Genomic DNA, 27,917 nt, shown 5'->3' with positions numbered 1-27,917 from the left:
TGTAATACACAATCATACAAATCATTCTCAGCAAAATCGAAAAACACATTTTCGGACAATCCTTATACATATCAAAGATGAATTAACCATTACGAATTAATTCATCAGAACGATCCAGTAAATCGATAGTATAATGTCATCACACAAATTCAATATTCCAAGTTTTGAAACAGGTATATATAGGTTCAGCCTTTCCAAATAAGTAGAAAAAAAATCGAACAAGAAAAACACTAAATATGGACGTAAGGAAGTCTGGAATTTATACTTCTCCTATACTTCCCCGAAGGAAGCAAGTAATATATCAATGTTCAATGAATTGATTTCTACTTACAGCATGTCTAAGGGCGAGCAACACAAAGCTTAGCAATCGTCGTATAACATTTTTTTGACGATTGATTTTATTGACGACAAATCGTGAAAATCAAGCCTACGATTATTCGCTAACCTTTGTGTTACGGGACCCCGGTTCATATTTATGTAAAACACTGATCTTGTTACCAGAGTATCTGATGGTGACACACCTTTCTTATTATATACGGTAGATCTAATTCTGGTTAACTTTTCAGCGCTATGTTTGTTAGATTTCTCAATTTATTCAAGTCAATTGTTTGGGGTGGACTATAGCTTGGACCTTATGTGCCAATATATATATATAGGAATCGCTCGTAGTTCCAATTCCCCATCGTCAAGGATGACCAGGGGTATTTACCAAAGATTTAAGTAGAGTCGCGCTTAAATGTCAATTTGCGTGCATGTATAAAAAGCATGACCGCATTGGTCAATGACAACGATTGACAATGTCATTTTCATTGCCATTTTAGTGCGACTTAAGTCATACTTAAATCTTTGTGAAACGCCCCCCTCCCCCCCGAAGTAGGACAGGGGGCTATACCATATTGTGTCTCCTTATCATGCTTATCAGAATTCAGAGAATCGCGAGTGCTGCTCCATAGCATGCAAAGGATGCCCATATCAGGACGGGGCTACCACATTGAGTCTCTCCTGCATTAGAATCCTCAGCTGAACTCAAAGAATCACCAATGCTGATCCACGATAAAGCAAGGTTGCCCGGATCAGGAGTGGGTCTACCATCTTGATCTCCTGCGTTAGAATCCCCGGAGCCCTGAGGGATAGTGCCAGGATTACCCTCATGAGAAGTGGGGTCAATGTCGCCCGCAGTAGTAGGCGGGCTACCATCATGCGACTCTCTAGCATCAAAAGAACTCACATGATCTGCAGAATCACCAGTGCTGATCCGTGAAAACATGCTAAAGTTGCCCGAATCAGGAGTGGGGCGACCATCTTGCAACTCTCCAGCATTATAATGCTCAAAATTCACAGCGACACCGCCAGTGGTGACCCATGATATCCCTTCGCTTGTGTCAATGTTTCCCGGAGTTGCAGGATAAGGGATCGTCTCCATTGGACTCTCTTCTGGTTCCACTACCTCTGGAGTTGTTGGGTGCTGACTGTTATTATCAGGTGCCCAAGAAGACTGTAGGCTACTAGATTCCTGGGTAAACAGAAAAGTTTAAAGAGACTTTTTGTTAATTGCGACTGTGCGGTCTTGTGCTATAGGCAGATAGGGGAGGCAAATGATTGTCGAGGTATGAAAAACGGGAAAAGGATACGAGATAAAGAGAGGAGAAAGAACAAGAAAAGGAAGAGTGTAACAAAAACAGAGGTAATGTTTAAGGAGGTACAGTTCTGTTACTCAATCATGATTTAGGTCGCCCCCCTCCCCCGTCTCACAGAATACCTTGGTCCCGCCTCATAAATAAACATTGGTGAATTAACATGTGGATATATTTCGGGCTTATTATTAAAACGGGTATGAAATGTTCTGTAAAATATTTGTTACGTTGCCAGAGTTTCCCATTCGCTTTTAAAATATTTACAAATCAAAGAAAATAATGTTTGATATCGCAGACGGTTTTCACGGGCGGCGCGAACATTTCGTTGTAGTAAATGTCCTGAAACTGCATAAATGAAATCAGCATGATCGCGGAGAAGACTTTATCCCAATCTCTCGCGCCATTCGAGTCATAAAAGCAATTCTTGCTCATTTCGTGCTGGTTTTTTTTTAACGAAGAATATGCGAATGTCTTGTGTAGCCTGCCGTTATCAGGTTATTAGGGAGCATTTTCATCGCGAGACAGAACGTTTTCAAGAAGATCCAGAGAAATGTATTGTCAAACGCCTTTCAGAGCAACCAAGAAGTTTTTGTCGAAAATGTTTCGTCCGAATCTTGGTACGAAACTGCTCTTCCGGTTCACCAATTTTCGACAAAGACCTCCCAGCTGTTCATCGTCGTTATTTTTCACGAGCATACAGCCAAATAACTCGGTCTTGTTTCGTCATGACAATAACACCCGAAATATCTCTCTACAGTTGATATTTAATGAAAGAAAGGAAAGAAAGTGATTTTGTTTGACCTTCCTAAAAAAAGAAAGAATCAATTGGAAAACCCAAAGGTATCCTCACCACTTCACAATCAGGAAGGCCCAAGCATCGGATCCGTTTTGATGACCCTCCCGTGCATTTTCTTCCCCCAATTGCAGGAATCGGATTAGTGCAACTCCTGGTCTGGTTCCTGTAGCCGCATGGAGAAGAACACACAGATGAATTTGTCCATTGGCTCCATCCTCCGTGAACTGATACAAAAAATATACAAATATACATTATTTGATTGATGTCGAATTAAATAATAAGCTGTGTTTCTATACGCTACATTTGTGTTGGCTCAATTGGAAGAGCGTCCGTCCCCCGGGGGGGGGGGGGCACTCAGTATATAATGCATAGTGGGTATGTGCCGCGGAGGGGACCCCCATTTTTACACCCAAATTTCCGTTCCAAGGCATAGCATTTTTGTCTTATTGAGAAAAAAAAACAAAGAAAGCCGCTCCAAGGCATAGCATTTTGTTCTTATCGAGAAAAAAGAAGAAAGAAATCCGCTCCAAAGCTTCGCATATTTTTCGTTACGCCGTTTCGGTCGCATTGATCTGCTGCAATTTTGGTGAAAAGCGGCCGCCGAGCGCTGTCCGACCATCGTCTCTGCCCGAGCGCACCCGGCGGAGGCCGCGCTAGCTGCATTATGCACGCATACCCGTTCCATAGGGGTGCATACGCACGTACTCACACGCTGGCGATCCGTTCCAAGGACCCCCGTTTTCACAAAATTGTAGTTCCGAAGCCCGTTCCGAGGACCCTCCTTTTTACAATAAGCCCGCTCCAAGGCCCCCGTTTTTTGTCTCGCCCGCGGCACACCCCTACCACTTTTTTGGTCGAGTGCCCCCACCGTCATATCGGCGTCCGTCCCACATCCGGGAGGCCGTGGGTTCAAACCTCGGCCGCGTCAGACCAAAAGACATTAAAAGAGTTGCTGCTACCCTGTTCGGCATTCAACAAAGCCTCGTCGATCTGGCGCTACACAGCAGCTGCCGGGCCCATGATCAATTGGGCCAAACAAATTTCAGAGTATTTCATTTCTGGAGTCTATTTCGGACAATAAAATATGGATTTTCATTTTTCATTTCTTTCTGATTTTGTTCGATAATGTCCAGAATCGGTAGATATGGGCCCCGTTATACAAAGAGTTTCTTTTGATCCGATCAATCGCAATTCTATGGAAATCCAGTATTGTCATAATATTTTCTACAGGAAATTTGTAAAAAAAAAGTTGTAAACAAGAAGAAGCACACTGAATTTTCAAGAAAGCCATGGATGTATGATTGTATAGATCACAGTTGGAAAATATTTTGAACAAACATGCATTTTAGATGTTGACGTTGCTGGATTTTCATAGTTGCGATTGATTGGATCAATCGCAACTCTTTGTAATACAGGGCCCTGTAATATTTGTTTATTTCTATCATAATAGTATGGTCAAATTATACTGTCATCATCACCATCACCACTATCCTTTTCCTCCTCCTTTTCATCATCATCATCATCATCAAAACCATCATCATCATCGTCGTCGATCGTTATCATCATCATCCATTATCATCCATCATTGTTTGTATCATCTTTAAGATCAATATAATCTGATCATCATCATCACCACCACCATCATCATCATCACATTATCATCATCATAACCATCACCATCATCATCATCATCACCACCATCACCATCATCATCATCACCATCATCATCATCGTCATCATAATAATAATAACGTTTTATTTACCCAGGGTAGACACTTCAGTTAGGAAACTGTTCTACCAGTGGGCCCTGCATAACATAACATGTTATCATTGGAGAAGGGTAATGATAACATAACATGTTATCATTACCCTTCTCCAATCTAAATGCTGAGCACCTAGCAAGAAGGCAGAAGGTCCCATTTTTATAAGTCTTTGGTATGACTCGGCCGAGGATCGAACCCACGACCTCCCGTTCATGAGGCGGACGCTCTACCGCTGAGCCACCATGCCCGGTTCACCATCATCATCACCATCATCACCATAATCACCATCATCATCATCACCATCATCATCTATCATTATTTATATCGGTATCATTATTCTCGCTAAGCTTGACTTTGGGGTGGCTTTTCCCATTTTGTCACGGCTTGGTTTTTATGTTAATATATTAAACTTAAAATGGAAATTCATATTCTCCTTCATAATACGTACTTGGACATTCTTGGAGTTTACATCTATTCAGCTGTCCCAGTTCTGAAACGTCACACTCCGCATGATCTCCCCGCGGGCACGGGCGGTGTCGATATTCAACACCGTATCCACACGTCTGACTACACTCAGTCCAACTGCTCCATTCTCTTGGTCCTTCCCTATACAACACAATAAAGGTATGTACCAAAACATTGGTGTTGATTGGTGTACATAGAGGGACCACAGTAGCCGCTTTACTTCGGTGTTAAATCTTTGGTGTTATAGATCAACTCCCAAAAGATGTCATTATACAACACATTCGGCTGTTACTTTAACACTATAGCTTTATGTTCACACTTATAAGATGATGTAATTTCAACACCCCAGGATGTGGTGCTCTCGGGACACCAATAATTGGTTAACCGTTGTAACACCCCAGTAATCGCATGTTTTTTTTCTACAAGAAATCGGGTGCATTTAAGATGATTTATATTTCTGAGGAGTGAAGTTTGACCCGGAATGGAGTCGGCTAATGGGAGTCAATATAATACTGATGTTACGAGGGTTTCCGCAAAAGTTAATTTGTCTTGAAAAGGAAAAACGGGGTTCTTCAGACTGGAAATAATATGATATGAACAGATTAAGAAAAATCGGACAAGGAAGAACAAAGCTATGGCATTTTAAAGATTTTCATTACTCAGTCCGGTAAAACGGAAAGGTGCAACTTTGAGGGAAAATGTGCAGAGCGAGTATTCAAGCGCATAGATGGTAAAACGATCTAACTAAAAAATGACTTTGAGGTAAATTCACATTCCTGGTAATGTGAGGGCACTCTTTCCAATGGTGCTATCGAGAAAATCCCATCATGTCTTGATTTAGAGATAATTTCCGCTATCTTGGTAATTTTTAATTTTTTTGTATTTTTCCTTCAGATTTGATGGTAAAATAGTTTATCTTTCAGTTAGCCCAATGTCGGTAATATCGTTTGACGGTAAAGCAAGCTATCTTTTACATAAACCTTTTAACCTTATTAATTTAGATTTTTGAATTATCGCTGTCAGATGGTAAAATGGTCTCGCTGTGCTTTTTAACCCTAAATCTCCGGGGTATTTTGATTCTTGTCATTCCGGGGGGGGGGGGGGGCCATTATGGCCCCCCTTAAGATCTTGGCCGCCGATCGCGCGAGCGACGCAAAAATTTGCACGCTGGTAGTGTGCGATGTAATCTACAAGGCTGTATGGTAAAATTTTTCAAAATAATGAGATTTTATTTTATATGAATTAATTATGCTAATTTATGCATAAATCATACTTTTTGCTCTAATTCACTAAATAAAGCTCCTAGAATGCTAATTTTTGGTAAAAATTTTCTTTGTAGCATTCTTAACAATCGTAATTCAAAAAAACTTTGGTTTGGAAATAAATTTCTTATGTATTTTATTGTTTTATGAATTTCTTATGTATTTCCATGTTTTTTTTACTTTTTGTTTTTTATTGTTTTTTCAATGGAAATTGTTCCAGACATAATTCTGATCATAAACAAGGCAAAATTAATTAAGTTTAATCAGTAAAAGTAGAAATAATGATACATTTATGAATTTTGGCTAAATACGCATTTGCATTGGATTTGTACATGAAATCACGTTTATGAGCAATTTTGGGTCTGACATGCACTTGCATAATGTTGCGTAATGTCGTAACCGCGTACCCGGGCGTCACAACTTTGGTCTCAAAATTTGCGCGAGACTTAAATGTAAAAAGTCAGTGAGCTGCGAGGTGAAAAAATTTCGCGCAGCAGATATATCGCAAAAATTGTTGAGGGGGCCATTATGGGCCCCCCCCCCCGGGAGAATTAGGGTTAATAGATTAGCTCAGTTCTGCATTACAATTACTGTTGATTCATTGTAACTTCATTGATGACATGTAATGTTTTGTAGAATTGAAAATAAACTTGAGACTTGAAACTTGTGCATAGACATCGGTTAATTTAGTCAGTAAAGGGTCTGTAAGTCTTGCTAGCATAGCCATGATAGCGGGAAGAGGTCTTGACTGCAGTTACAACGAAGTGAGTTCGAATCCCAAGTAAGGTAAACAACACTTATCAAGAGAAAAATCTGAAGTAAACAAACCGGAAGACTCGACAATCTTTCGATATTTCTGGTGGGGGTAAAATTAACCACACTATGCACAACCAAGTTTTCCATGAGTGGCGACACAAGGATTATTAAAGTGGGAGGGGCATGTGAAAGGCAAAAAAAAATGCTTTTGGTGGTGAAGGATCGAGGGCGGACAAGTAAAAAAAAATGCACCGCAAATATCATTTTTAAAATCATTTCCAAAAAATGAATTGTGGTGGGGCAACTGTCCCGAGCCCCCCCCCCTCCGGTACCACCACTAGTTTCCTTGGTAGTAACAATAATGGTAAATCTACCAAGATCGTTAATGTAGTGACCTGAGAGATATCGTATAGCGTAAACATACACAACTAAGAACAAGTCGCCAAGATAATACCACCACAAATGTAATTTATTCTTTACTTTCAAAAGTAAAATAATAATATGAAAATGAATGCAAAGAGAAAGAAATTAGCAACTTCGGTTAATGTAAAATACTAGTATTACATCCCTCAGTCTCATTTGCTCTACGGCGTCCGTACGGCGAGTCGCAAAACAGCAGTTTAACATTTTTTTTTGTACCAGTTACTAATTGGTTTGAGTAAAAATGAATAAAACGGCTGTTTTCGATTGGCCCTACGGGCATGGTAGGGCAAAATACGACTGTGGCATAATAAAGAACAAAGAGATAAGTTAAGAATACACAAAATGGACTATATTGAGTGAATAATGAAATAATTGTTTTGACTGCTGTGTTGCTCACCAGAAGCAAAACTTGTGCAGGTTAGAAGTATATCGAAAACGATTAACAAGGAGACCTTCGTTGTCACCGCCATGTTTGTGGAGTTACCTAGAATGTGTGAAATTGTTATTTTTTAATTTGAGTACCTAAGATTTGAAAGGGAAAGTATTCTCTTTCTTTTCTCTCCCTCTCTCAATCAATCACACACTCCCCCCCCCCCCCTCTCCTCGCATGCGTGTCGAGTGTTCCCTTCCAAAAATAAAAGAAATAGGGGAGGGGAAGTGGCTCTCAATTAGCAAAATATCCAAAGTGAAACTATAGGGGAAATACCGTATGACTTCCACCACAACAAACATGATTGTGTATAGGGCCTATATCCTTTTCCAGTGGCGTACCGTGGGTAACGGCATGGGGGGCACCAGCAAAAATTTTGAGTCGCCAAGTGAGCGCGCGAAGCGCGCTCAGTTGCTAATTATGCTGACCTAATAGAGATATTTTAAGGACAGTGTCATTAAACGGATATGTATGTCACTGATCACATAATGCGAGTGCGCAGTGCGAGCTGAATTTTTTTATATTCAGACCTAAAAGGAGAAATTATAAGCAAATTTTGTAATCATGATATGTACCTGTTTCGCTAAACAAACAATGCGAGCGCGAAGCGCGAGCTGAAATTTTTGTATATATTGATCCCAATCAGACATTCTAAGGACTATATTTTAGGAATCTATTAAGAGTATACATTATCTCACCATAGTATTCTAATGCGAGTGCCAAGCGCTTGCTGATTTTGTTAGAATTATATGCATCCAAACACATAAAGCAATTGTCATTGTAATCATGATTAAAATGCGCATCTCACTAATCAAATATTGCGAGCGCGAAGCGCGAGCTAAAAAATTTAGAAAATTCAGACCTGGAGAGGGACATTTTAAGGCTTTTTTGTAGGAATTCAAGACGACCCCACGTATTTCATTAACCAAATGAAGCGAGCGCGAAGCGCAAGCTGAAATTTTTGTATATATTGACCACAAACATGGATATTTTAAGGACTATTTTTAAAAGAATCCATTAAGAGTACATATATCTCACCATAGTTATCTAATGCGAGTGCCAAGCGCATGCTGATTTTGTTAGAATTACACCTAAAGACATACTTTTTTGTAGTCATTGTAGTCATGATTATCATACGCATCTCACTATTCAAATATTGCGAGCGCGAGCTGGAAATTCACACCTGAAGAGGGGCATTCTAAGGCTTGTTAGTAAGAATTCACGTAGACCACTAACCAAATGATGCGAGCGCAATCTGAAATCTTTGACATTCAGATTTTTTAAAAAAAAATCACTTAAGGACTAATTTTAGGAAATCATGAAGAGCAGACATATTATCTCACTAATCCAGTGGCGTACCGTGGGTCACGGCATTGGGGGCACCAGCAAAAATTTCGGGTCACTTAGGGAGCGCGCGAAGCGCGCTCAGTTGTCAGGTGAACTGACCTAATAGAGATATTTTAAGGACATGCAGTGCCATCAAACGAATATGTATCTCACTGATTAAATAATGCGAGCGCGAAGCGCGAGCTGAAAATTTTTTATATTAAGGACTAAAAATTGCATTATAAGCAAATTGTTTTGTAATCATACTGTACTGTCTCACTAAACAAACAATGCGAGCGCGAAGCGCGAGCTAAAATTTTTGTATATACTGACCCTAAACAAGGAAATTTTAAGGATTATATTTTAGAATCCATTAAGAGTATAAATATCTCACCATAGTCATCTAATGCTATTGCCATCCTTTGCTGATTTTGTTAGAATTACATCTAAACACAGTCATGAAGCACCTTATCATACGCATCTTACTAATCAAATACCGCAAGCGCAAAAGCGCGAGCTGAAAATTTAGAAAATATAGACCTGAAGAAGGGCATTCTAAGGGTTGTTTGTAGGAATACTCTAAGACCCTACGTATTTGACTAACCAAATGATGCGAGCGCGAAGCGCGAGCTGAAATTTTTGTATATATTGACCACAAACATGGATATTTTAAGGACTATAGTTACGAATCCATTAAGTCAGAGTATACATATCTCACCATAGTCATCTAATGCGAGTGCCAAGCGCTTGCTGATTTTGTTAGAATTACATTTAAACACATGGAGCACTTTTTGAAGTCATTGTTATAATGATTATTATATGCATCTCACTAATGAAATACTGCGAGCGCGAGCTGAAAATATAGGAAATTCAGACATGAAGAGGGGCATTCCAAGGCTTGTTTGTAGGAATTCACTAAGACCCCATGTATTTCACTAACCAAATGATGCGAGCGGGAAGCGCGAGCTAAATTTTTTTTATATTCAGATCAGAAAAATTGACATTTTAAGGACTGATTTTAGGAGTTCATGAAGAGCAGAAATCTCACCAATCCACTTATGCGAACGTTAGCACGGACAGGAAATGTTTTATATTAAGACCTTAAAATAGGGCAATAACTTTCAGTTGTCATGAAAAAGAAGAATATATCACTACTTATAACAATAATAACTCTAATTGCGAGGAAATATATTATTTTGTTGTATATTGATTTGAAAACGGGAGGCTTTAGTACAGCAGGTATCTCGTTAAAAAGTCTATGCGAGCGCCAGGAACAATGAAGACACAATTAAGCAAATAATGTTTCATAAAGTTGTGAAAAAATGCTTATATAACATAATATAATATAACAATATGATCAACAACAATTTCTTCTTTCCCCCACTACGTTTCTCTTTCTTTTTTCCCTCTTTTTCTCCTTTTCCCCGTTTTTTTGGGGGGGTCAGCCGATGGGGGGGGGGGCACGTGCCCCCCATGCCCCCCCGTAGTTACGCCACTGTCCTTTTCTCTTGGAATGGGTTCATGTACCTGAAATTAAATGCGAGCTATTCCAAAAGCAATGCTGAAAACAAGATTGACTGATGAATAACGATCAACAGAGTTTGTTGAGAATGAAGATTGAAGTTTTGATCAAATAAAAACAAATATAATTAACATGACATGATAAATGTTTCTTTGTGATAAATTGGTTATATTCTAGTCAAGATCAGAGTCAGATAAGAAGGTGGAACGTGATAATGAACAATATACCGCTTTGCACGTTTGGCGTTTTGAGTTTCGAATATGGTGTCTATTAAAAAAGAAGCTCTATACCATCAAAGTTAATTTTTTAATAACATATTTTCTCGCTTGGATGCTCCGCTCCCTCGTCGAAATTCATTGAAATTGATTGTTCGTTGTAGAGAATCATACTTCCATTTTTTCAATACCCGATTACCTGACTGTATATCGCGCTTTATATGGCACCTTGATATATCATTATCATTTGATTGGTTATTTGATATCAATCATTCAGCCTATTTTACAATGACGTCATCAACCGTGCAATTTTAGATCATATACGATTTTGTCCATTGCACGCGCGCATGTTGTATGAATGCGACCAAAGACCTTACTATCATAGAGTTATATAAACCTCAACACAGACCGAGCATATTTTGCTTTGAAATTCATGAATTTCATATGAAAAAGGAATCTTTTTTTAGGTGTCATATAAACCAAATAATGAATTTTATAATTAAAAAATTAAACCATGTGTATGCGACCTACCGAAAAAAATATCTTATTTTGTAATTTCCTGTAGCATTCTGGAATAAGCCAGCTCGTAGTTCCTTTCTGCGCATGATCAAAAGATTCTACGCATGATCAGAAGAAGGTCATTTGTACTAAAGTGACATGGTGCTTTAAAATCTAATGAGATAAGCACCAACTTTGATGTCTTGATTATTCATATATTCTTTTGAATTGTCGTTTTCATTTACATCCACAAAAAACAACAATGCTTCCACAAACGACTGGTATTTCACAGTTTGTCAAGTACATTGTGCAACAGGCTAAGATATGTATTCAATGTAGGAATGCAACAAATACCTTCATTGAGGGTTCATCGGTGTGCTATTCTAGTCACCTGGTCTATTCAATTTCTTCATCCTGCTATGTAAGGCAATTAGCTTACGTAATATCTTGCTTTGAAATCTGCCTATCATGATGAAAGAAATGAAAGGTCATTTGACAAAAATTGCCCATGAAGTAACTACGAACTGGTCTATACGACATATGAAATGACTGATCCATTTAACTCGGCTACGCCTCGTTGAATCATTTCATCTTTCACCTCGTGAATTATTCTGTCCATTGCACTCATAAACATTCATTATTTGTATAAATAATGTTCAAAATGTCAAGTTTCCCATATTTGAAAAATTTCTCATTCGATTTTTGAGCTTCCACACATACAAGCCACTCAAATATTTAGCTGGAATCAGTACCAGACTACCCTTTTCCCTCTGTCGTATTCCAGAATGCTACAGGAAATTACAAAATAAAACATTTTTTCGGTAGGTCGCATACACATGGTTTCATTTTTTTTAGGAGACGATACTCCCTTATCTATAGGTTGAGACCAAGGATATCGTTTTTGAGGATCATGGCCGTATGCAGCGGGGAGGGGGGGGTCAGGGGCAATTGCCCCCCGAAATTATGAAAACTTACATTTTACACTGAAAAAAAATCATAAAATTCACCAAGAGTTATGCATTGAAACTTTTAATTTCAATTTACAAAATGCAAAAGCGCCCTAATGACAAGTTCGGTTGCTTCGTCCACAAAAAAGTCCACAATATCAAAACATGTCTGCGTCCGGCTAAGTGAGGGACACCCCCACTCCCCGTCCGTTAGAACTTTTGACCTCTACTTTCCATCTGCGGTTGAAAAAAAAATACTGCCACCTCTGCCCACCACTTAACACGGGCGAAGCCGATGCCAGACCGACTAAAACTATTACATTATTTTCAATTATATACAATCGGTCGGTTTGGACACGGTTTGGTGTGACTGTGACACGACCATAATTATCAACCGAATTATTTTACTTTGTCTATCTATATTGTTCCGTGTACATGGTGTAAGGCCTATATCCGACCCCGCCGAATTTCAAGTACCCCATGCACCCCCCTTCGCTCGTCACATTCTGCCGTCCAGAATCACTGACGTACTGATAGAGGGGGAGGAAGGAGACCCCCCCCCCATCCACACAAAACAAGACCACGCTGCAAAAATTGCCGTGTTGGTCTGGAATCTGTATATGACCACACCAGAGATTGAAATGAAATCGATGCTGTCTTTACTAATTGGTGATATATAAACGTCTATCTGGAATTAGTCCAAAACCAAACTGGTGTTGTTTTAACACTTGTCTGGTGTTGTCATATATAGATTACGGACTGGTGTTAAATTAACACCGCAGTTTTTGCAGTGCAAACCTTCCTCACGTAATTGTGAAAATAGTTTATCTGGCAACAGTGTATATACTTTGACTTCTGTGTATCACATCCACGATAACCCGACTTCAGTTGTTTATATTAAAAAAAAACCCCTGATTTTCTTAGAAATGGTATATCTTTAACCAAACCCCTTTTCCATATTGCTACTAACGACAGAGGAAAAAGCACTCGTGTTTTGTTTGGTAGCGGTATAAAAAAAGATTTGTATTACAATACAGTCTTCATGGTTTAGTTCCGTCAACAATTTTCGGATGCTTGATGGCCGGAAGAGGAAAAGCGGTGAGTGAGGAGAAAAGAAGAGAGAGAGACAGAAATAAAGAGATAAAGAGAACAAGAGGGAGAAAAAAATCTTTCCCTTGTGAAATGCAGAAGGTACTCCGATTAAAAAATTGACAATTTCTCACAAAGTAAATTGGCAGTCATGATGGCGGTGTTGGAGACAACAAAAGTCTTCTTGCAATTATGTTTCTGTGTACTTCTCGCCGGCACAAGTCTTGCTTCTGGTGAGTAACGCGTCTCCATCCTTTCCACCTTTCATTACTCCTTCAATATAATTATGTCATTAATTTTATTGTATTCGTGATTTACGTATTGTGTAATCACAAAAATTCTAAAAGTATGCTCTACAATGCTCATGTTCACCTGTCTTTTACAACTACCAATGATGCTATTCCTCCCTTCTTCCATGTTTCATTTTTCGCCGTTCTTCGTAGTGAAAGTTAAAAATTAATCACATTTGAAACGGAGGGAGGGGGATCTTTGTGATCCGTATTTGGTTGTGTATGTTTATGTGAGTATGAAATCGCCTTGTGGTAACGATAGTAACTTTACATTTTGTTGTTATTACTAAGGAAACTAGTGGCGGTACTGAGTGTTACTGGGGGCATCTGTCCCCGTCCCCCCCCCAACCCCACCCCAGTTGGAATCGTGATTGGCTATTAGTCTAGGACTCTATGATATGCCTATGTTAACGATTGTAATGAGGGTTACCATTATCGTAATGATTAAACATCTTGGGGCGCAGCCCTGGGGGGGGGGGCACTTCCATTCTCGAGTGGATACCATGTGCGACCGTGGGGTCTCGAAAAGCACCCTAAACACGTAATTTCCATATTCTGAAAATGCACCCTTAAAGGTCAAGTCCACCTCAGAAAAATGTCGATTTGAATCAATAGAGAAAAATCAGACATGTACAATGCTGAAAATTTCATCAAAATCGGATGTAAAATAAGAAAGTTATGATATTTCAAAGTTTCGCTCATTTTCAACAAAATAGTTATATGAACGAGCCAGTTACATCCAAATGAGAGAGTCGATGATGTCACTCACTCACTATTTCTTTTGTTTTTTATTGTTTGAATTATACAATATTTCAATTTTTACGAATTTGACAATTAGGACCTCCTTGCCTGAAGCACAAAATGTTAAAATAATGGAATTCCACGTGTTTAGGGAGGAATGAAACTTTATTTTACATGACAATGACGAGAAAATCAAAATATTTCATATTTCATATAATAAAATACAAAAGAAATAGTGAGTGAGTGATGTCATCAACTCTCTCATTTGGATGTAACTGGCTCGTTCATATAACTATTTTGTTGAAAATAAGTAAAACTTTAAAATGCCATAACTTTCTTATTTTACATCCGTTTTTGATGAAATTTTCAGTGTTGTGCTTGTTGAATTTTCCACTTTTTATTCAAATCAATTTTTTGTTGGGGTGGACTTGTCCTTTAACAAGTATTGGCCTGTGAAACCCTACCCTTAACAAGTATTGGAAACAAAACGATACTCTTGGCAAATATTCCCTGAAATGAACCCCTAAACAAGTACAGGAATGTTTTATTGTTACGGGTCCTTCGGTCGTCGGCTTTACCTTATTTGGTTTAGTACGACCCCACCGTCTACACCTCGCGCAAATCGGACTCTAAACACGAAGTGTTGGGGCAAAAAGGACATCCTTTATAAAACATTTTAATTTTGTTTTATCATCCCCACAAATTCGACCCTAAACACGTAATCTTCCTAGCGAATTAGATACCCTTTTTTCATTATTTTTGTGTTTTTGACACCCTTTTCACGTTACGTACGTAACGTGCCCTATCGTGAAAAAGACATCCTTTTTACGTGTTTTTTGGGTCGCGCATGGTAGCCACTCGTCAATGTAAGTGGCCCCCGGGCCCTAAACACGTAATTTCCACATTCTGAAAATGCACCCCTTAACAAGTATTGGTTTGTGAAACCCTACCCCTAACAAGTATTAAAAACAAAACGATACTCTTGGCAAATATTCCCTGAAATGAACCCCTAAACAAGTACAGGAATGTTTTATTGTTACGGGTCCTTCGGTCGTCGGCTTTACCTTATTTGGTTTAGTACGACCCCACCGTCTACACCTCGCGCAAATCGGACTCTAAACACGAAGTGTTGGGGCAAAAAGGACATCCTTTATAAAACATTTTAATTTTGTTTTATCATCCCCACAAATTCGACCCTAAACACGTAATCTTCCTAGCGAATTAGATACCCTTTTTTCATTATTTTTGTGTTTTTGACACCCTTTTCACGTTACGTACGTAACGTGCCCTATCGTGAAAAAGACATCCTTTTTACGTGTTTTTTGGGTCGCGCATGGTAGCCACTCGTCAATGTAAGTGGCCCCCGGGCCCTAAACACGTAATTTCCACATTCTGAAAATGCACCCCTTAACAAGTATTGGTTTGTGAAACCCTACCCCTAACAAGTATTAAAAACAAAACGATACTCTTGGCAAATATTCCATGAAATGAACCCCTAAACAAGTACAGGAATGTTTTATGGTATACGGGTCCTTCGGTCGTCGGCTTTACCTTATTTGGTTTAGTACGACCCCACCTTCTACACCTCGCGCAAATCGGACTCTAAACACGAAGTGTTAGGGCGAAAAGGACATCCTTTATAAAACATTTTAACTTTGTTTCATCATCCCCGCGAATGCGACCCTACACACGTAATTTTCCTAGCGAAATAGATACCCTTTTTTCATTATTTTTGTGTCTTTGACACCCTTATCACGATACGTACGTAACGTGCCCTATCGTGAAAAAGACATCCTTTTTACGTGTTTTTTGGTCGCGCATGGTATCAACCCCAGGGGGGCACAGCATAAGTTCTTTTGCTTGTTCACTGATGAAATACTTGATTGTGACGGTTGCTTAGCATGCATGACTTGACACAAATCAAAGTCAGCAAAATCTTTATGAAATAGTCTTGTTGTAAAACTGTGTTCCTTTTCTCGCTCTAAAACCAACCAAATATTTTTTTGGTGTTTACAGGAGCAAAATCAACCACGAACTTAGTATTTCGGTCAGTGTTGTAGTCAAGGCTCAAACCTCCGAGGCCAAGGCTAAGGCCAAGGCTTTAATACCCAAGGCCAAGGCTTCAATACCCAAGGCTGAGGCCAAGGCATGGAAACCCAAGGCCAAGGCCAAGGCCTGAAAACCTCAAGGCCAAGGCCAAGGCATTTCAAACTAACGATATACAGAACAATGAGCTAACAATGCTTAGGCCGCTAGACATCACACATGGCAAAAATGTATGTGAGCGAGCGGAGTGAGCGAATAAATAATTTCACCCTTGTACATTTAAAACAAAAATAATTTCATGATAGATTTAGACATAATATATTATATATAATATTTTTTTTTTGGGGGGGGGGTGGTTCAGAGCCAAAAAGGCACTTATATTCCAAAATGGGAATTTTTGGTGCTAACGGATACATGTATTTTCAAAATGAGATTATCAACTGTGTGAAGTAGTTGTTTGTTTTGTAGAAATTAAGTTGAGCAAAGCCTTTTTAAATTTATTTCTTATTGATAAGATATTTTAATTTAGGTTTTACTTCTCAGCGAGAAAGTGTAGCGAGCAAGCAGTTTTGAAAAGAAAATCAATTCTGAAGTTGTAAAACTCGATTTTTGGTCAATTATGGGGTTAATTACTGTTAAATTACTAAATCACTGTTGCGTGATGTTGCCGGTACGAACCACGATCTCAAACTTCTGGACACGTGTAATAAGACATGAAGATTAAATATTCTGAGCTGTTTTTGTAATCATGAAAAAGATGTGTATCTAATTAAAGAAATAACGCTAGATAATGTACAGATCAGAAAAGGAAGCATTTAAGGACTGCATTTTTAATAGGATACATAACTCACCAATCAAAGTAATGCGAGCGCAAAGTGCGAGCTAAAAAAAATTGTGATATTCCAACCTGAAAACTGGACATTCTAAGCACTTTTTGTGTGTAAACAGGAATAGAATGAGTACAATAATTGATGCGAGTGCAGAAAGCGAGCCAAAAATTTGTGATATTCCAACCAGAAAACACCATTCTATACATTTTTGTAACCATGAACAGGATTACATGTAGTACTGTACTAAACAATAACTGATGTAAGCATGATTCAAAATTTGTGATTTTCAAACCTAAAATGTATTATTTTTACTATTAAAGAAGGTATTTCTTTTTGAAAAAGGGCAAAATCATTCTGAAAAAAGAAGGCTTTTTTGACTTTGTAAAAAGAGGCATTTTTTTTTTGGGGGGGGGACAAGAGAGCACAGAGCGCAAGCTGAAATTTTCAAATGCTGACTTGAAAATGTGTCATTTTTAGGATTCTTGCCAGTTTTCATGTTTTTTTCTGCTTACAACCACTTTCAAATTTCAATTCTCATTTCTTGTATCTTCTACACCTATTTTACCTAAAAAAAAAAAACAGAATAAAGAATACTTAAAAATATATCAGACCCCCCCCAAAAAAAAAGAGAGAGAGGAAGAGGGGGATAAAGGAAAGGAAAATGTGGAGTAAATTTGATATTATTTTCTAAACATACTGTCACAGTCTTTCAAAAAAAGCTTTTCTTATAGCAAAAAGGGTGACAAATTTTGCTCGCTCGCTCGCTACAATCGCTTTCAACTTTTTTGGCAGAAATTTTGTTCTATATGCCACGCTTGGCCCCTCTAAATTTTTGGCTCATCATGCCATTGACATAGCCAATTTGGATATAAGAAAATTAAAGTCTGTGTACAAGTTTTCCAAATCTTTTCAGAATATAATCAAGACTTAAATCATTCTTGTTGGCTAAAGAAAATAATACAAGGAAATTCCTAATGGAATAGAAATCAACCTTTTTATAAATCATTTCTTAGAGTTAGCTATGTTTAAAGTATGAAAGTTGTTGTCAAAATTGCAGTCAGATCTGTCAGAATTATTCCTTTCATCAAAGCACTATAATCTTGATCATAATCAGTATTACTGTCATTATTATCATTATTATTAATATTGTCATTATCATCATTAGTCATGATTACAACACATTACCAATTAATAGTTATTTTTCATCACTGCTGTTTTCTTTGTTACAATGTGATGATAATTCTTAATAATGATGATTTAACAATTACAATCGATGACACAGCTATTACACTTACTGCTGTTGCTACTGTTACTGGTGACTGGTAGTTTTGACCATTAGTGTCATTAAATATACAGAACAATTGAAACATTTATAATTACTTATATAAAACAAATGAAAGTACAAAATACAAAATGCCTTGAAAAAGCCTTGAAAATGCCTTGAAAATGCCTTGAAATTTCAAGGCTCAAAATCCTCAAGGCCAAGGCCAAGGCCCTCTCAAGGCCAAGGCTTGAATGTTCAAGGCCAAGGCTTTGAAAAAATAGGCCTTAAGGCGCCTTAAGGCCAAGGCCGAGCATCAAGGCACTACAACACTGATTTCGGTTATGAATAAAATCCATCCTCTTTTTTATCATTCTGCACAGAATTGATTATATTTGAACAAATTTTGGAGAAAAAACTAACACAATTAAAGAGGTTTAGAAACCTAGTAAAACTTCCTAATATTTGATGATATATACATGTACATGTAAGATGGTCGATTTCATACGTACCTTTTTCAATTCAATTCTTCGATTCAATACCTTCATCAGGCCTGGAGGACTACATCCTGAGGTGTTGAAATTACACCTTATAGTTTGAATATAACACCAAAGGATGTTGAACTAACACCAAATATGTACCTTTATCGTGTTGTATAGGGGAAGGATCAAGAGAATGGAGCAGTTGGTCCGAGTGTAGTCAGACGTGTGGGTACGGTGTTGAATATCGACACCGTCCGTGCCTGCGGGGCGATCATGCGGAGTGTGACGTTTCAGAACTGGGACAGCTGAAAAGATGTAAAATCCGAGAATGTCCAAGTACGTATTATGAAGGAGAAGATCAATTTCCATTTTAAGTTTAATCTATTAACATAAAAAACCAAGACGTGACAATTAATGTTTCCTCGTGACATGGGAAACGACACCTCAAAGTCAAACTTAGCGAAAGACAGTGATCCCGATAGAAATAACGATGGATCCGAGAAAAATATTAATGATAAAATCCGAGTGTCCAAGTAAGTATACATACACGGCAAAAACTGTGGTGTTAACCGGTGTACAAAGATGACCACACCAGTTAATTTACACCGGTGTTGACAGTGTTAGTTTAACACCTATAGGTGTTATTTCAACACCTTTTGGTTGTTACATTCACACTCTTCGGTGTTATGTTCAATCTCTATGGTGTAATTTTAACACCTCAGGGTGTGGTCCTCTATTAACACCAACCGGTGTCAGTTTCTAATACCACGATTTTTACAGTGTACATAACAGTAGAAGAGTTTTCGCGAGTCGACACACGACGGATTCAAGAACACATAAATGTATTGAAAATGTTCGGAGAGCTGGGAGGTCATTGTCGATTGGTGAACCGGAGCAGCAGTTTCGTCCAAAGTTTCGGACCTGCACTGCAAAAACTACGGTGTTGATTTAACACCAGCCAGGAATCTATATATGTCCGCACCAGAGAAGTATTGAAGCAACATCAGTTTAGAATCAAACCGATGTTGTTTTAATACTAATTCAGTAATTGGTGTTGTACAAACACATCTGGGTCCCGTAACACAAAGGTTAGCGATTGATCGCTAATTTAAAAGAATAATTCTGATTGGTTCATAGTCAGTCTACTTAGCAAAATGCGCATGCAACGAGGATCTTGATTGGTCATTTCATTTAGCGATTAATCGCTAACCTTTGTGTTACGGCGCCCAGTCATGTTAGACCAAAACGAAACTTTAACACTTATCTGGTGTGGACACTGGGCTGGAACACCGGAGTTTTTTGCAGTGCGACGAAAAGTTGAAAATATGTCGTTTATCCGGGGTCTACAGGACGAAACCGCTGTTTGATTCACCAATTTTCGACAAAGACTTCAAGGGCATTTGACAATACAAAGTCATTTTCTACGTTCTTGAATCCCTCGCGCGTTGTGAAGCGACAAAAAGGCTGCAGCATTCGCGAAAACGGACCTTAAAACACACAATACAAACTAAATTGTTAAACATGTAAAAAAATTCCCTGCAGTCAAGATGTATCACCACGTTCTATTCACGAACATGACGGAAAGAATTGTATTGTCAATTAAAGCATGTTTTTAGCATCCACTCCCCAGACACTTTCTTCGACGTTCCGAATAAATGCCCGTCAAATGGCAACTGCTTTTGTTATAAGAAGGGCTTTTGACAAAAATCGCATGTGTCACAGGAAGCGTCTCAGAAATGCCTTGAAGGTCAAGTCCACCACAGGAAAATGTTGATTTAAATGAATAGAGAAAAATTAAACTAGCATAACGCTGAAAATTTCATCAAAAATCGGATGAAAAATAAGAAAGTTATAGCATTTTAAAGTTTCTCTTTTAAAAAAAATAGTGATATGCACGACTCAGTGGCATCCAAATGAGACAGTCGATGATGTCCCTCACTGACTATTTCTTTTGTTTTTTATAGTTTGAATTATACAATATTTCACTTTTTACGAATTTGACATTATGGACCATCTTGACTGAACCATTATAGTATTAATAAATGCTAATCCCATAAGTTCAGTGAGGAATCATTATTGTTTCACTTGACAATGAGGGGAAAATTAGAATATTTCATGTAATAAAATACAAAAGAAACAGTGAGTGGATGATGTCATCAGTCTCCTCATTTGCATACCGACCAGGATGTGCATATAACTGTTTTTTGTGAAATTAAGCGAAAATTTAAAATGTCATAACTTTCTTATTTCACATCCGATTTTGATGAAATTTTCGGTGTTAAGTTTGTTGGATTTTCCTCTTTTTATTCAAAAAAATATTTTGTAGGAGTGGACTTGCCCTTTGATAATGCCAAACACTGAAATTATTCAAATAGAGTGTGCTATGTCCTTGGGTGAACTGGGGAGCGTTTCACCAAAGGTCTTGTCGGATGTTTACTCCGACAAGTCCCCCCCCCCCCGACAATTACCATAGTACCACAATGCTTCAAATGTCAATTAATCACTCCACGGAGTATTCAGTTACTTGTTGTGTTCTTTTTTTTTATTTCATTGATCTCAGATTCATTTGGTGGACTCGAGATTTCCTATTGTTTTGTAATTAGATTTTTGCCAAAATGAGTAACTTTTGGCGGAATATGAATTGGCCCTATGATTATTTAAGTGTAATGATTCGATAAGGTAAGGAATTGCAGTTGCGATTGTACTCGTCTTTCACTTTGTTTAAAATACTCAATATCAATCAACTTACAGTACATTTTCATTACTGATGAAAGACAAAATCGTTGAAAATGAAAGACTCTGTGACTTGATTGCGGATATAAATTTTAGATCCATGCAGGTGAGCGTAAAATCACTTTAGAATAATGTAGTGTATAAATGAGGGAGAGGATGTCAAAAAATATTTCCTGTTTTTCTGCAATACAGGATTTGAAAGGTATTTCCCCTATCACTTTTTACTTTTTCCCATAAACTTTTTACACTTTGCACGGCCCGGCCTCGTGGCCATCCCCTCAATTAAGTTGACTTACTCACTCGATCATCTACATCCTTCTTTTTCTTCTCATTCTTCCTTCTGCGTCTTCTTCTTCCCCTCCATTCCCTCCTTCTTTTTTTCTCTCTTCTTTTTGTCTTCTTTATATCTTCTTCTTCTTCGATCTCCTTCTTCTTCATCATCATCTTCTTCTCCTTCTTTTTCCTCTTCTTCTTTTCCTTTATTTTCTTCTTCATCTCCTCCTCCTCCTTCTTCTTCTTCTTCTTCATCATCATCATCTTCTTCTTCATCTCCTCCTCCTCATTCTTCTTCTTCTCCTCCTCCTTCTTATTGTTCTTCATCTTTTTCCTCATCTCCTCCTCATCCTCCTTCTGCTTCTTCATCCCCCTCCTCCTCCTCCTTCTTCTTCTTCTTCATCTTCTTCATCCCCCTCTCCTTCCTCCTCCTCCTTCTTCTTCTTTATCTTCTTCTTCATCTCCTCTTCCTTCTTCCTCTTCTTCTTCTTCTTCTTTTTTTTCGTCTTCTTCTTCTTCTCCTTCTCCTTCTCCTTCTTCTTCTTCATCATCTTCATCTTCTTCTTCTTTATTGTTTCATTCACTCTTTGCTTCTGACCGAGCAGTAGACGGAGGTTGGAGTTCTTGGGGGAGATGGCGAAGTTGTAGCAAGACCTGTGGCCTGGATGGAGTCCGGATCAGGTACCGGGGCTGTTCTAATCCGAAGCCTCAGTTTGGCGGTTTGCCGTGTCAGGGAGAGAGACGAGAAGAGATGCCGTGTTCTTCACTCCAGCCGTGCCCAAGTAAGCCTGGGTAATATACTTGTATTGGTGCTCGGGTCATTGCAAAGGGTGTGCCGGATGTTAAAACTAAAAAATCCGTTTACCCGACATTTCCATATTAACGGTCAGCTCAGAAAGTTCAGAAAGCAAAGAAAGAAAGTTTTCAGGTCTGGTATCTGTTTGGAAGATAAAATGTTCATGAAAAGATCTCGTCGGGCCTTTTATGAAAACAGCCCCTTTATTCATGAGTGACACCATGACATTACATAAGAATTAATTTAAGAATGCCCATGCGACCCCTATTTTGTATTATAATGGCCTATGGCAGTCTCGCCTGCATTACAGAATTCAATGGAGCAGCAATGCTGACTTTGAAAACAAGTGCATGCATGGAAGATGGATTTTTTTGTGTGTTAAAACGAAAGAAAAACATATTTAGACAATAAAATCCTATAGGTTCATGGTTCATTTCATTTCATAGCATTTGATATTACTAATAAATATTTCATTTAAGTTTCATTTAATGTGATTAGATTTTTTTATAAAATGAAATAATGAACAAAATATCAATTTTTTATCCAAGTCTATTGACCTGAAATGAGCCTTGACCTTGACCCGTAACCTGAAATCTCTTATATTATCCAATAGTTATGTTGAAATAACGAATGTCTGTTTGGTCTATCTTCGTTTTATCATATAGTACAGTGAGAAAAGGATGATGATGATGACGTTGATGGTAGTGGTTAGTCTATTTCACAATTCAATCAATATACCATGTCGAGAATAAAGACGAGATGCAAAACTCGAGACAGCACTGGGTACAGATGGTGGGGGACTTGGGGGCTCTTGCCTCCCCCCCAAAAAAAAAAAATCACGACCAAGAAAAAAAAGAGAAATGGAAAGAAATGGAAAGGGATAAGGGTGAAATATAATACTATTTTCTGAACATCATGTCATAATCTATCACAAACTTGGATTTGTGTAACAAGAATATCAAAATCTATGATCGCTTACTTCGCTCGCTCGCAACATTTTATCAATTTCACGCGATACGCCATATAGAGCCCGCAAAATTTTCAGCTCATGCGTCACTGCTAGCCAGCCACAGAATACAATCTAGTCTCACTATATCAGACTCTGCATGATCGATGCACTATGTGAATTGTGAAAACAAACTGAAGGGTCTGCGCCTGCAGACTAGGTGGTGGTGGTGAGATGATGATGATTATGATAATGACGATGATGACGGTGATGACGGTGATGACGATAAAATGACAATCGATGATAAAACTACAATAATAACAACAGTGATCACATTTATTATGTTTATTCTTGACAACCAATACCACCACTGTATTCTCTTCCATGCATGCTATAGTCGACGGAGAATGGACTGCCTGGACGGACTGGGGTCCATGTCGGGCAAGGGTTTGCAGGAAACTGGGCAACCGTGTTAGGAAAAGGTCATGCAGTAATCCAGAACCCCAGCACGGCGGGAGAAGTTGTGATGGCTCAGGCTTTCAGACTGAGAAGTGCAAGAAGGCCGGTTGTCCAGGTAAATAAAGGGCAGATAATGGGGCGAAGCGCCCCCTCGATCCTACACACTCACACATCCTCACGCACACACCCTCACACATTAATACCATAGGTTACCGTGATATCAATGATGATGATGACAACGATGATGATAGCAATAACTATAATGATATTAATAAGCACCCTAATAGATGTTGGCCAAAGAACAACTTTGCTGTTTGGGCATAACTCACATGTTTGACCTATCTTTTATTCCCAATCGTTTTGACATTAATGTTTTTTTATCAGTCCACGGAGGATGGAGCCAGTGGACAGATTCATCTGAGTGTTCTTCTCCATGCGGCTACAGCACCAGGAACCAGACCAGGAGTTGCACCAATCCGATCCCTACCAATGGGGGAAAAGAATGCGAGGGAGAGTCATCAAAACAGGTCCGATGTTGGGGCCTTCCCGATTGTGAAGGGGTGAGGATACCTGTCTTTTTTTTTTTTTTAGTAATCTTTTATTCTCTTCTCTCATAAAACACAATTGAACATAGTAAAATATAACGTTCATTACAAAGTTTGATTTGAACTTACAAATATTATGGTTACATTTGACAATTCTTAACAAAAATGAATTTAAACAATGTCATAAATAAATTCTAAATCAATTCAATTTGTTGTAAGTGTCTGATGTACATTCTTTTCTCTTACATTTTTATATATACATAATACATATGTTAATTGAAGCGAAAAAAAAGTACAGCCTAAAATCAAATTATTCACCATTTATCACAAAGAAAACTCTGTAAAGAAACCTGTAAGTTTATTAAAATATGGGATTTATGAGAGAAGAATTACTATTGATAATCTGTCGGTTTTTCCAAACGATTATTTTTTTAAGGGAATGCAAAAAAAAAAAACATTGAATATCAACGATACAGTGAGATTTTGTGGGTACCGATAAGGCGTGGTGCAACGAGTCATGGGTTTTCTGGCTGTGGTTTTCAATGGAATAGGCTACCTAAGGCCATGGGCGGAAATCACAGGGGGGACGTGTCCCCCCTACTCAAAACAGTAGGGGGGACACAATATCAAATGTCCCCCCTACTATTTTGGGTCTTTGGTGATGCTAAGAAATATGTCGCTCAAAATGGGAATCAAACGTGCGTTTTCGGACGAGATGACCTTTTTTTTTTTTTGCTTGTCAAATATATTTTTATCGAAATGACCTTGAATTTTAGGTAATAGCCTTTTTTTTGCTTGTCAAATTTTCCAGACCCTTGTCCCCCCTACCTTTTGGGAGAGATTTCCGCCCTTGCATAAGGCATTCGCCCACCCTTCGTAAAAACTTTGCATGAACTGTACAAGAATTGTTTTGTGCCTCGAATGTGGCGAGAGAATAAAGTCTTCTCCGAACATGCCGATTTCGTCTTTGACATTTTAGAACATTCGCGTCCTTCAACAAAATGATCTCGTCTCCCGTGAAAACCGAACTTCACTCCTCCGTGGACGTTGGTGACATTGAACCATTCTATGATTCGCATATGAATTGGAAACCACGGCTTCATAATTTATTGTGCTTTACAGAACATTTCGTAGGCCTACCCGCAATAAATCCGAAAGATGACCCTCTTAATATATCAATGTATAGGTATACAAGGGTGGTTCCAATGTATTTGATAGTGTTCAATAGTACCTTCATGCACCGAATACATCCTTTTTAATGTAAAATTTTCTCACTTGCTTCCCTTATTTACGTCCCAAACCACCCTTTCCCCTTTTCTATGATCGACCTTAAGGGGACAGTCCACCTGCCACACCCCCCATAACACCGCCCCTGTTTTTACTGACCTTCGTAGTTTGAATTTTAAAAGTATGTCCGTCTGTCTCAAAACCCCGGGGCCACTTACATTGACGAGTGGATACCATGCGCGACCAAAAAAACACGTAAAAAGGATGCCCTTTTTACGATAGGGCACGTTACGTACGTAACGTGATAAGGGTGTCAAAAACACAAAAATAATGAAAAAAGGGTATCTATTTCGCTAGGAAAATTACGTGTTTAGGGTCGAATTTTCGGGGATGATAAAACAAAATTAAAATGTTTTATAAAGGATGTCCTTTTTGCCCCAACACTTCGTGTTTAGAGTCCGATTTGCGCGAGGTGTAGAAGGTTGGGTCGTACTAAACCAAAGTAAAGCCGACGACCGAAGGACTAACAATAAAACATTCCTGTACTTGTTTAGGGGTTCATTTCAGGGAATATATGCCAAGAGTATCGTTTTGTTTCTAATACTTGTTAAGGGTAGGGTTTCACACGCCAATACTTGTTAAGGGGTGCATTTTCAGAATATGGAAATTACGTGTTTAGGGTGCTTTTCGAGACCCCATGGTCGCGCATGGTATCCACTGGTGAATGGAAGTGCCCCCCCCCCGGGCTCAAAACGTATTATCAACTTTTTTATTTACCCAGGAATCTCCTAGCCTGGTTTCTTCTTGGGAATGTGAAAGTGTCAGTCAGCAACCGACAACTCCAGAGTTAGTGGAGCCAGAAGAGAGTCCGTTATCCTCTGTCAGCTCAGTCTTGTCTGAGGGTGCCGTAAAGTCATCATCCTCTATCCCTGATCCCGCAACTCCGGGCGAAGGGATATTATCATCATGGGTCAGCGCTGAATTTGATAATAATCCTGGAGAGTTACCGCAAGGTGGTAGCCCCACTCCAGATCCGGGCAACTTTGGCACATTATCATGGATCAGCAACGATGAGAGTTCTTTTGGTGAATCTCCCAACGCTGGAGAGTCGCCAGGCATGCCAGGTGGTGGTAGTCCCCCTGCAGCAGCTACTCCGGTCAACTCGGACGACGGAGGGTTGCCAGAGTGCGTCTATACAAGCGATTCATCTGGTTTATCTTATATTTGCACCTAAAGTCTTTTTGTGTTTTTTTTTTGTTTGGGGTTAAATATCCCTATAAGGAGGATGCCGCGCTCTTCCGATGCCCATTCATTACTAGATTATAATGGAAGCATACATTAAATGGGAATACTGCAATGATAAAATCTGCATGGGAAACAGTTGAATAAAAAAACGAGTGTACATGATGCATAAATGAATGAGGAGGCAACTAGAAAGGGAAAGCCTTATTTCATGGTATTATAGGCAGAGTTTTCAGGATTATATTCCTTATGTTTAGCTTTGCACTTTCTATGTTTTTCTGGGAATATATGAGATAAAGTGTGCAAATAATCTTTGTCAAAGAAACATAAAGAAAACACCACTAAGAGAGGGTTGTATACATACGTTACATGGCCGTACGCAGATTTTTTTTTTTTCTGGGGGGGGGCAAGCATGAGCAAGACGCATAGGGGCACCGTTGCATTTCCAAAGTGAAATTTGAGAATTTAGTGAGCACTTGTGGAATTTTCGGTAAAAAAACGAATTTTAATAATTTATTGGGGTAACTGCCCCCTTGTCCCTCACCCCAGCCCCCTCCCCCCCGCAGCTTACGGCCATGATATGATCCATTTCTGTTTGTTTCTGTTTGTGGTAACTCCAGTAAGAACTCGGCAAGACAGCATTTTTGTTGGTAAACGCCAAGCTGGTATATAACCAATTACCTTGGAAGCATTTACGTCTAGGTTAATCAGTCATAGTGAGTGGCGTAATAGACGACAGATATCACTCTTGGGCCTTTTATCAAAGTGGAGACAATGGCAGAGTTGGGATTCGAACTCACTACCTTGCGATTATGAGTCCAATGCTCTAACCACTGAACCACACGACCCTATATTTCAAATTTCCAAAACGAATCCGCTGATGAGAAAAAAAAATCAATCGGAAAACCATACACTTCAAT

The 27,917-nt window shown here is 38.7% G+C and overlaps 2 protein-coding genes across 2 annotated transcripts; one reads left to right on the top strand and one right to left on the bottom strand.

Moving 5' to 3' along the window:
- LOC121423545 lies at nucleotides 1–7,831 on the bottom strand. Its single transcript, XM_041618898.1, has 4 exons — nucleotides 7,806–7,831; nucleotides 4,642–4,799; nucleotides 2,485–2,654; nucleotides 1–1,513 (listed from the first exon to the last, which is right to left on the bottom strand). The coding sequence occupies exons 1-4, from the start codon at nucleotides 7,829–7,831 to the stop codon at nucleotides 926–928; spliced, it is 942 nt and encodes a 313-aa protein (XP_041474832.1). The 3' UTR covers nucleotides 1–925.
- A 5,387-nt stretch (nucleotides 7,832–13,218) lies between these two features.
- LOC121423417 (coadhesin-like) lies at nucleotides 13,219–27,710 on the top strand. Its single transcript, XM_041618748.1, has 6 exons — nucleotides 13,219–13,359; nucleotides 18,954–19,112; nucleotides 22,388–22,564; nucleotides 23,922–24,098; nucleotides 24,368–24,543; nucleotides 26,537–27,710. Exons 1-6 carry the CDS (start codon nucleotides 13,278–13,280, stop codon nucleotides 26,987–26,989), a joined length of 1,224 nt encoding a protein of 407 aa, XP_041474682.1. The 5' UTR covers nucleotides 13,219–13,277; the 3' UTR covers nucleotides 26,990–27,710.
- The last annotated feature ends 207 nt before the right edge of the window (nucleotides 27,711–27,917 follow it).

This window comes from Lytechinus variegatus, chromosome 11, assembly GCF_018143015.1.
Source record: "Lytechinus variegatus isolate NC3 chromosome 11, Lvar_3.0, whole genome shotgun sequence".
Lineage (NCBI taxonomy): Eukaryota > Metazoa > Echinodermata > Echinoidea > Temnopleuroida > Toxopneustidae > Lytechinus > Lytechinus variegatus.
The sequence above is the reverse complement of the archived record's forward strand: the minus strand, read 5'-3'. Positions and strand labels throughout refer to the sequence as shown.